A 10,609-nucleotide genomic window follows, 5' to 3' on the forward strand; every position below is an offset into this window, starting at 1 on the left:
GCTCAGCAATTAAGAACACTGGTTGTTTTTGCAGAAGACCTGGGTTCGAATCCCAGCACCCACGTGGCAGCTAACAACTGTCCGTAATTCCAGTTCCAGGGGATCCGACAGCCTCTTCTGTCCTCTGAGGGCATTGAGCAACACGGGTGCGCTTACTTACATGCAGGCATAACACTCATACACATAAAATAAAATAAAAAAATTAAAAATTAAAAATTAAAACAAAACAACAGGCCAGCGAGATGGCTCAACAGGTTAAGGTGCTTGCCACCATGCCTGATGACCTGAGTTCAATCCCTGGAGGCCATATTGTAGAAAAGAATCAACTCCTGAAAGTTGTTCTCTGACCCCCACATATGTACTATGGCACACGTTCATCCACACAGACATACATACACACATATACACAACAAAAACAAACAAATGTAAAATTGAAAAAAAAATTTTTAAGTCCCTGACTTATTTTTTAAGCCATGCCTGGTTGGTATTCTTGTTGGAAAGGAAAGACAGGCATCTGGAGCCAGGCAAGCCCTCTATAGTTCTGACCTCACCCTGTGTCACCTGACTGGGCCTTACAGGTTTTGGGATGTCAGTGTCAGTACTTAATGAACTGCAAGGGAACCCAGAGGTGGAGATGAGGTAATCCCAGCCTTCTTTGCCCTTGAGTGAAATCAGTACAGCTCATTCTAGCCTCTCATTCCAGAGCCTTCTCCACCCACCCACTTAGAGAACAACCCTGAGACTTATGTCTTAGCAACAATAACAGTGAAAACTAAGCAGTCACCTGGGCTCAGGTAATGGCTTATATGAGCTCCCAGAACTTTCCAGAATAACATAGACCTTAGGGGTTCATAAAATCGGGGCAAGGAGAGTGGTGTAGGGAAGAAAGCATCCTCCTCAGGGAAGGGTCAAGAGGAAAAATTGTGGAAATTTGGCTTTTGTTTTTCCCCAGGTTACATGGAAGGCCCGGAAGTGAGTTTGAGGCTGGGGATACTAAGCCTGTGCTAATGATCGGTGGTGGTTCTCAGCTATTGCTTTTAGGATAGAGATGGGGTTGTGAGAGACAGCAAATGCAAACACAGGACACCTGCTAATACTGCAACTTTTGTCCTCATGGTAGAAGGTGAGAACTGACTCCAGCAAATTGTCCTTTAGGTAAACAGCGACTCATTTTTAGCATAACTATACCCCATGCATACTTATACTAAAATTGAATTTTAAATTTCAGTGGGTATCTTGCGCTTTATCTGGAAACCCTGAAATGAATTTTTAGAGTGCTTAAAAAGAGATTTTATGGGGCTGGGAGATGGCTCAGGGGCTAAAGTGCTTGCTTTGCAAGCATGAAGATCAGAGCTCAGATCCCCAACACTCATAAAAGCCGGGTATGGGCCTGTGCTTGTAACTGGGGGAGGGGGCAGGACACAGGACAGGAAGCTCCCAGGGCTCACTCATCAGCCAGTCTAACCGGAACAGGGAGCTTCAGGTTCATTGAGAGACCCTGTCTCAAAAAATTAGTTGGAGAAGTGATTGAGGAGAGATACCCTGACATCAACTTGTGGCTTCCACACTTGCCCGTACAGGTGAGTGCACTTGCACATGCACATACCACACACACAATCAAAAGGAGGCTTTACTATCGGAGCATGGTGGAAAACACCTATTTGAGAGGTGAATGCAGAAGGGTCAGGAGTTCAAAGCCAGCCTCAACTATGCGGCAAGTTCAAGGTGAGCCTGGGCTACATGACCCCTTTATCTCAGCCCCTCCTCACAAAATCATTGTGTTTTTCAAGACAGGTTCTCATTATGCTGCTCAGACTTGCCTCAAAATCATGATTCTCCTACCTCACCCTCCTGAGTGCTGGGATTACCAGTGTGCACTGCCATACCTGCCTTTATCCACTTCTTTTGTTTTGTTGAGACAGGGTCTTACTGTGTAATCCTGGCTGGTCTGAAATTTGCTATGGAGACCAGACTGGCCTCAGTCTCACAGAGATCCACCTGCCTCTGTTTGGGAGACTTCTGGGATTAAGGGGATGAACCACCATTCCCAGCTACTTACAATTTTTTTTTTAATATTAACACTACACTTGGAGCTGGGCTTGGAGGCATGTACCTATAATTCCCACACTGGGGAAACTGAGGAAGGAACATTGAAAATTTCAGGTCAGTCTAGGATACTTAATGAGACCTTGTCTCAAGAAGATGAGGAGGGGCCTGGAGAGATGGCTCATCAGTTAAGAGTAGGCACTGCTCAGCCGGGTGTGGTGGCACATGCCTTTATTCCCAGCACTTGGGCAGCAGAGGCAGGCTGATCTCTGTGAGTTTAAGGCCAACCTGTTCTATGTAGCAAGTTCCGGGCCAGCTGGAAAAACAGTAAGCACTGCTCTAGCAGAAGACCTGAGTTTAGTTCCCAGCATCAAATGGTGCCTCACAACCACCTGTTCAGGAGCTCCAGTACCCCCTTCCTTCTGTACACATATGTACACACACAAAAATATTTTTTAAAAGAAAAAAAAAAGAAGAGCCAGGCACGGTGGTGCATGCCTTTAATTCCAGCACTCGAGAGGCAGAGGCAGGTGGATCTCTGTGAGATTAAGGCCAGCTTGATCTACAGAGTGAGTTTCAGGCTAGCCAGGGCTAGAGAGTGAGACCCTGTCTCAAAAGAAAAATAAGTAAAAAATAAAAAAGGAGAGGGCATGGGGAAGGAGAAGAAAGAGGAGGAGGAGAAGAGGAAGAAGAGGAGGAGGAGGAGGAAGAGGAGGAGGAGGAGCAGGAGGAGCAGGAGGAGGAGGAGAACAGCTGAGTGGGAACCACGCTGACCAAGCACACTCAACTGCTGAGCAGGAACTTAAGTGACAGGCACACAGGTGCCACAGAGGCAGGATTGTGATGCTCTGAACCCTCATGGTTGACTCTTTTCTCTTCTAGTCCCAGTCCCTGCAGGGGACATCATGGCTGTGGATGTGACAGAATATCATCTCAGTGGTGAGTCTCCCAGACAAGCCCTCCAAGAACCACACCTGCGGGCCACTGCACAGCACCAAGCCTGGGGTGGGAGTTGTCAGTGACACAAGTAACAACCCTATGTGCCTAAGCTCAGACAGCCATGGGGACATCACTCTGGGACCCATTTGAGTTCTCCTCAGCTTTTCACTACAGTGGATTCTTCCTGCTTTGTTTTGTTTTGTTTGCTAGACTTGGTTTCATGTAGCCCAAGCTGGCACCAAACACTCTTTTCTCTTTTTCCATTTTCGCTTGAGTGTGTGTGTGTGTGTGTGTGTGTGTGTGTGTGTGCGTGTGTGTCTGCATGTGTATGGACATATGGGGAGCATATGCATGCACATGTGTGTGTGCATGTGGGGCCAGAGGTTGATGTCAGGATCATTTTCCATTGCTCTTCCACCTTATTCCCTGAGGCAGGATCTCTCAGTCAAATGCAGAGCTCACTGATATGGCTAGTTCCACTAACCAGCTCACTGGTGATCTCTGCCTTCAGAGACTAGAATTACAGGTGGGCTGCTATGCTCACCCAGCATGTATGTGGGTTCTGGGAATCCAAACTCTGGTCCACACACTTGCACAGCAAGCACTTTAACTACTGAGCCATCTCCCTAGCCTCATGGATTCAAACTGTTTCTGTAGCCAAGGATGAACTTGCTCCTGATCCATCTACTTCTACTTCCCAAGTGCTGTGCCACCACACTTGACATCCTTTCTGTTAAAATGATTTTCTCTGTTTGACTTGAGGGGATCCCCATGAGACCCCTGTCCCACTGCTCCCTGAGGAGGAGCCTATGGCCCCTCCTGGAGTCTGTGAAGCAACAAGTAAAAGGGAGCCGAGATAGTCAGTGTCAAACAGTGTTAGACTCAGGATCCTGTAATCAGCTCACTGAGCTCAGAGATGGTGAGTGTTAGATTTAGAAGGACAGAGAAAGAATAAAGTTTAGGTAGACCAGAGCCAGACCTTGCAGCAGACTGAACAGGATTTATTCAGTTCAGTGGGGACATTGCTTCTCTGTGGAAAGGCAAGCCGTGTGAAGATGTGAGGGGGTGATGATGAATTTTATATTACTGGAAACAAAGAAGGCACGCACAGCTGTGAAGTCTGCAGCAAGGTGTCCTTGGGCCCTTCTCCTGGAGTTGCTTCTTTGAACAGAACAAAGAAGCTGTTTTCTGCTCCCATGGCTAGCTGATAACTGGGGCTGGAGGACAACAGGGAGACATCCTGGCAAGAGAAGTGGGTTGTCTGGCTTTTCTGCAGCTGTGGTGTTCTATCAGGCCTGAGATAGGGATGTGACTATTAACAGCGGGGCCTAGGGTGAGACATTTGTCTCAGCCAACTCTGGTTTCTATCAGTGAGTGTCTAGAACACAGCTTAGCCCTTCTCCAATCTCTATGTAGCACTAAGCTTCGGAGATGCTCTGGAGATGCAAGACACACAGGTAGCCCTGATACCAAGTAGTGAATGATGTCATAGCCAAAACATAGCTGCCATCTTTTTTCCAGATGCTCACCTCCCTACTCACAATGAGGGAAGTAAGCCTCACTGAGGAAAGGGACTTATGACCTCAGATTTCCCAACCCCCCCCCAGCTTTCCCTGGCACCCCAGCTCCTACCCTAACGTACCCCCACTGGCCTCTGAACTTTAGGATGCGCTAGGGATCACCTCTCTAGTCCCCAGTCAGAGGTCCTCCCTTTTCACCTGCAGGCCCACCAGTCTTCACACAGAGACCATGGTGTGACCTTGAGGAAATGTGACACAGCATTCAGCCTTTATACACGCCAGTTCCCAGCTTTTATACACGCCGGTTCCTCCTGTCTGACCACCTTCTGTGCTCTGCCTGGCTAAGCCCTTGGGTCTCAGGTGGGAGACTGCAGAGTGCAGATCTGGAGCCAGACTGTTGGGCAGTGGATCTCTCCTCTGCCTCTCAGCTTCGTGTGGAATGTGGAGACAGTAATAGGACCTGCCTTACAGCATGGTTTTCAGGACTCAGGGGGCCAATATACGTAAAGAGCTTAGAGTCTGGCAAGGAAAGAATAGCACTGTGTGGCAAGGGGAGGTGCCATTATGACTGCTTTTCCTCCTTCCTCATCTCATTTCTGCACTTTCTGTGAGAACCCTTCCCTGCCTGGCATTCCATAAAACCAATTGATAAGTATCTCTTATCATTCAATATCACCTGCCCCAGGCTTTTCTTTCCTTGGCCCTAGCTATGCTCTCCAATTCTGCCAACCAGGGTTAGGGTTTCAGTCCTCAATACCTCTACAAGAGGCCCTCACATACAAGGGTGCCTGACTCTACCGTGCCCCTCTACATGCCCACAGCCTGGTTGGGACTGTGGGCCTCTCTTCTGGCCCTCTCTGGCCAGCCCCCTGCTGCTCTCTGGCCTGCTGTGGCCCAGCTGACCTGGCACTCTCCCATTTCATCCCCAGTTCATAGACTTAAGATCACTCCAGATTCTTGGTGTGGCTGTACCTGGATCCTCTGTAGATACCTTGGTTGTGGTTTGAGTTAACCTGCAGCTTCCATTCTGTCAATAGGAAATGTTAGGAGTAAGTAGGGAGAGTTCAAATTCATAGTCCCTTCAACTTGATACATAATTGAAGATAACCTTGAACTCTTGATCCTCCTTCCTCCCGATCCTCCTACCTCTAAGTGCTGGGTTCACAGGCATGTCCCACCACGCATGGCACCACATCTGATTTTGAAACACCAGCCTGACTTTTCCATTTCTCCTGGTCTGCCCAGCCCTTGTCCCTTCACTGTGTGATTTTTATATTGAATCTATGCAGTTATGATAGTGGAGAGTGATTTTCTTTTCTTCTTAACAATGCTGTAAATGTCCCAATGCCCCCCATCCTAATGACCTCAGTTGTCATTCTCAAAGACCATGACAGCACCACCAGCCCCCACCGGCTCCCTTGGTGGGAACTTCAGGCTGTTCCCAGATCTCCTCTGTTATAAATAAGCCTGAGTGACTCACACCAGACAGAAAACACATTGAGATTTTTTTCCCCTTAGAATAATACATTCTCCAGGGTGTGACCACTGCATGGAGCAGTGTTTGTTGTCCCTCCATTCTCCCAATGGGGACCCTGATGCTCAGAGGGGCTGGTGACATGGTGGCATGCCTTGGAGCCTAGGTATCTGTACCCAGACACTGCCATGTCTCAGCTGTATGAGCCTGGATTTTCCTCTTCTGAAGAGGCAGAGGATGCTAAGTGCTGGAGGGATGCCTGGTTGATGGCCCAGCCATGTCCTCCGGCCTGTTGAGCTTTGGGGCAGCAGGGGCAAGGACACTGTCTGGTCTATAGTGTCCTGATCCCTCCCTCCCATTGGGCATTCTGCTCTGGGCCTTTGCCACCCCCATCCTCCATTCTGCTGGCCCTAAGCTCCTAGGCCCTGTGGTACAGCCTGCTCCTCACATCTCATCTTAAATATTCCTCCTCCAGAAAGCCTCCCTGGCCTACTCCCAGCACAATTCCCAGCATACTGTTCTGCATATTTATCTGCCTCTCCACCCCACCCTCTATGAACTATTTGAGATCAGGGACTAGACCTAGAGTTCACTTACTCAGTGCTGGCTCCCCGTGCCCATAAGGTGCCAGCACATAGATGGTGTCCGATGGATGTTCAGTGATCAGTGATCTCTATTATCTCTTACTTATTTTTTAATTAATTAATTTATTTTTATTTTATGCATATGAGTGTTTTGCCTATATGTATGTATGGGCACTTGTGTCATGCAATGCCTACCAAGGCCAGAAGAGAGCATCAGATCCACTGGAACTGGAGTTACAGATGGTTGTTAGCCACCATGTGGGTGCTGGGAACTGAACTCAGGTCCTCTGCAAGAGCAGCCAGTGCTCTTAACCACTGAGCCATCTCTCCAGCCCTGTTTATTTATTTATTTTTATGTACTTATTATATCTCAGTCTCCACTCAAATCCCTCTCTGCCTCTCACCAGTAGGGAGCTGGGCCAGGTCAAGACCAGACAGGGCAGTGGTTACCACCCCTGCTTACTCTGGAATCTGACTGCCAGAGCACAAACTCAGCACCAGCCCTTCCTGTCTCTGTGGCCTTAGACAAGTTCTTTAGACTTCCCAAGCCTCAGTTTCCCCATTTGAGTTGAGTACAACATTAATACTAGAAATGGTTTAGAGAGTCCTGTGTCCCCCATGGTCACCCGCTACGTGAATCCCAGTGTCTCAGTGACTTCCTTCAGACATCAGAGCCAGGGTCCTGAGCAGAATGAAGCCGGACCTTTTAGTACCTGTGGCCCTTCCGTGGATCATTCACTGTGCAAGGTGAAGATTCACTGGATATGGTTGAGGGAGCAAATTACTATGTGTGGGGACAGAGAGACACCAACAGAGAAAGCCGTGCCCTGTTCAGCAGAGGGAAAGCATCCGAGCATCTGGATTGTCTCCAGGCCCAGCACAGCCTGTGGCTGCCCCTCAATTCTGTGGTGCTGGTTTGTTGGTTTGAAGTAAGAGATTTATGGCGAGATAAAATTCACTTATAACCTGGGTGTAATGGTTCATGCCTGTAGTCCTAGCACTCCAGAAGCTGAGGCAAGAGGATCGCCACAAGTTTGAGGCTAGCCTGGGCTACATACTAAGACTCTGTTCCCAAAAAACAATTCCAGGCATGGTGGCATACACCGTTAATCCCAGCAGATACAGGCAGATCTCTAGGAGTTCCACACTCCTGTAGCCTATTCTACATAATGAGTTCCAGGCCAGCCAGGGCTATATAGGAAGACCCTATCTCAAAAACAATACAAAATAAATTCAACTATTATACTGTTAACTGGGCATGGTGGTAAATGTCTGCAATCCCAGCACTTAGGAGGTAGAGGTAGGAGAATCAGAAGTTCAAGGTTATCCTCAGCTAAACTGGTGGGATAATTCACCACTTTAAAATGTACACTGCGGTGGCTTCTAATATATTGAATAGGCAATGAGTGTTTAGAATATTTTCATTATCCCAAAAAGAAACTATCCCCTCAGCCTCTCCTATTTTACCAAGTCTAAGCAGTTTCCTCTTTTTCTTTCTTTCTTTCTTTCTTTCTTTCTTTCTTTCTTTCTTTCTTTCTTTCTTTTCCTTCCTTCCTTCCTTCTTTCTGTTTCTACTGTGTTTATCCATGTTTACTATGTGAGTGCATGTTTGTGTGTATATATGTACATGTGTGTGCATAGGCCAGAGTTTGGTGTCAAGTGTCTTTCTCCATCACTCTCTGCCTTATTTTTTGAGACAGGGTCTCTCACTGTTTCTGGAGTTCAGCAATTGGCTAGATTGTCTGGCCAGCGAGTGCCAGAGATCAGTCTATCTCTACCTCTCCTGCAGTACTAGGGTCACAGACTTGGGTGCTGGGGATCTGAACTCAGGACCTCATGCTTGTGGAACAGGCACCCCTACCATTTGAGCCATCTCCCTAGGACTCTAAACAGTCCCTAAACAGTTTTCCCTCAGAATCTTCAGGAGCTTCATTCCAGGACCTCTCCCCCCAGATACCAGAATCTATAGATGCTCAAGTGACCCATGAAGTATGTGCACAGAACCTGTACACATCTTCCTGTGCACTTTCAACCATCTCAGGGTGACTCATAATACTTAACGTAATGTAAATCCTATGCAAATATTTGTTACCCTGCTCTGTTAAAGAAATGAGGACAAAAGAAAAGTCTGTTTGAGGTCAGTACAGGCCCTGCACTGCACGCAATCCAGGCCTCCTGCTGAACCCACAGACACAGAGGCTGACTATAAATAGAATCAGCCAATGTGTGGCTTTTGTGACCAGCTTTGGCAGCAGCCAGGATGCTCTCAAGGTTCATCTACATTATAATTGTTTCAGCATTGGGCCTGTTATTGCTGAATAATGTTCCACAGCACGAGTGTGTGACGTTTTGTTTAACCATTCATCACTGGATGGATACTGGATTGTTCTGGAAAAGGCTTAAAGTACAAGTAGAGTCATTTCTTTTTCTCCTCTGTATCTTTCTCTTCCTCCAGACTGAGGGCCACTTTGAGTCTCTGAAGCAAGAGACCTTTGAGGGCTTCAAGGCAGGGAACCCACAGGGAAAGAGCAACTCATTTGTTTAAAGCCCCAGAAATATCTAACCATTGTTTGAAGCTTTTCATCTGAGCTCTCCCAATAGAAAGGTGGCTCACACCTTTAGTCCCAGCACTGGGGAGGGAAAGGCAGGTGGATCTCTGAGTTTGAGGCCAGCCTGGTCTACATAGTAAGTTCCAGGCCAGCTGGAGCTACAGGGAGACCCTGTCTCAAAAAGATGAAAAGAAAAGAAAGAAATGCATTGTGTGTATGTGTTGTACCTCATCCACTGGACCCCAAAAAGACCACTGAGGACCCAACACACCAAAATGCAAAAGCAAAGGTTTATGGTTTATTCGGGCTTAAGCTCGGGCTCTCAGACCTCACCAACTCAACAGATCCATGCTGAGAGCCCAGAGTAAGGGAGACTGGAGCCTTTTATAGGTTTTAGACAAAGAGAGGAGGGGGATACCGAAGATACATTTTGGTTGGTTCAAGGAGCCCCCGCACGTGCACCAACATAATTTTAAACTGATTGGATGTATAAGATGCAACCCTGGAAGTTTCTTATTGGTAGGTGCTATTCTTAGGGTTGTGGAATGTGCTGACTGTTATCTGTGGGACCAGGAGGCTCCGTTTTTACCTTATAGGGCAGTTTTCATGCCTGGGCTTGCTTAATCTATAGTTTCCTGGAAGGGGGGGATAGCAGGCAGGGATCAGGGCATGCCAGGGCATGTCTAGGCATGTCTAAAGCAGCAGCCAAGCATTTTACAGAAGCTAAAAGAGCAATTAGTGGGGGTCTGGAGGGATTCTTTGAGTTCAACATATACGGGAGGCCTGTGTCCTGCCAGACCCATACCCCCTGTTTCTGCCCAGGCTTGGGGAAATTTTTGGAGCCAATCTGATATATCAGGGTTTGGTTGGATCGGCTCCTGATGGAGTCTATATTCCTCAGTCAGGTCGTTGGTGACTAGAACCTGAACCGGTGCCCCGTTGTGAAGCAGGGTGGCTCCTTTAGCTGTGAAGTGGACCTGTGTCCTCATTTTTGACAATAAATCTCTGCCAAGAAGTGGGTAAGGACATTCTGGGATTACTAGAAATGAGTAGGATACCCAGCCCTTCCCTAAATCTACTGTTCTTCGGATAGTCCATGAATAGGGCTTTGTTCCTGTTGCCCCCTGTACCCATGTAGTTCTGGAGGACACTGGCCCTCTTGGCTCCAATAAAATCGAATTCTGGGTACCAGTATCCACCATAAACTCAATTGGTTTCCCCTCTATTTTTAGGGTTACCCTAGGCTCAGGGAGAAGACCTGAGCCCTGTCTCCCCTAGTCACTGTCTTCACCCCCAATTAGAGCTGGTAATACCTTAGCTGATCACTTATTCTTCTTGGGGCAGTCCTTCACCCAGTGCCCTTCCTCCTTGCAGTACTCACACTGGTTTTTCCCTACCTTATTTTGTGGTCTGGATCCCACCGATGAGCTCCCTCCGTACTGGGGCTTGGTTGCCAATAATATCTCTCTGAGGTCCTTCTTGTGACGGGCCTGTTGT

The 10,609-nt window shown here is 47.7% G+C and overlaps 1 protein-coding gene across 1 annotated transcript in view; it reads left to right on the forward strand.

Moving 5' to 3' along the window:
• The window catches only part of Syt12 (synaptotagmin 12), a 41,934-nt gene that overhangs the window by 7,387 nt on the left and 23,938 nt on the right, over positions 1 to 10,609 (forward strand). The window contains exon 2 of the mRNA XM_008822870.2: positions 2,929 to 2,985. Coding sequence (XP_008821092.1) covers positions 2,952 to 2,985 — 34 coding nt within the window. The 5' untranslated portion in view covers positions 2,929 to 2,951. The remainder of the gene's footprint in view (positions 1 to 2,928; positions 2,986 to 10,609) is intronic.

Source organism: Nannospalax galili, unplaced genomic scaffold, assembly GCF_000622305.1.
Source record: "Nannospalax galili isolate Female #2095 unplaced genomic scaffold, S.galili_v1.0 scaffold89, whole genome shotgun sequence".
Taxonomy (NCBI): domain Eukaryota; kingdom Metazoa; phylum Chordata; class Mammalia; order Rodentia; family Spalacidae; genus Nannospalax; species Nannospalax galili.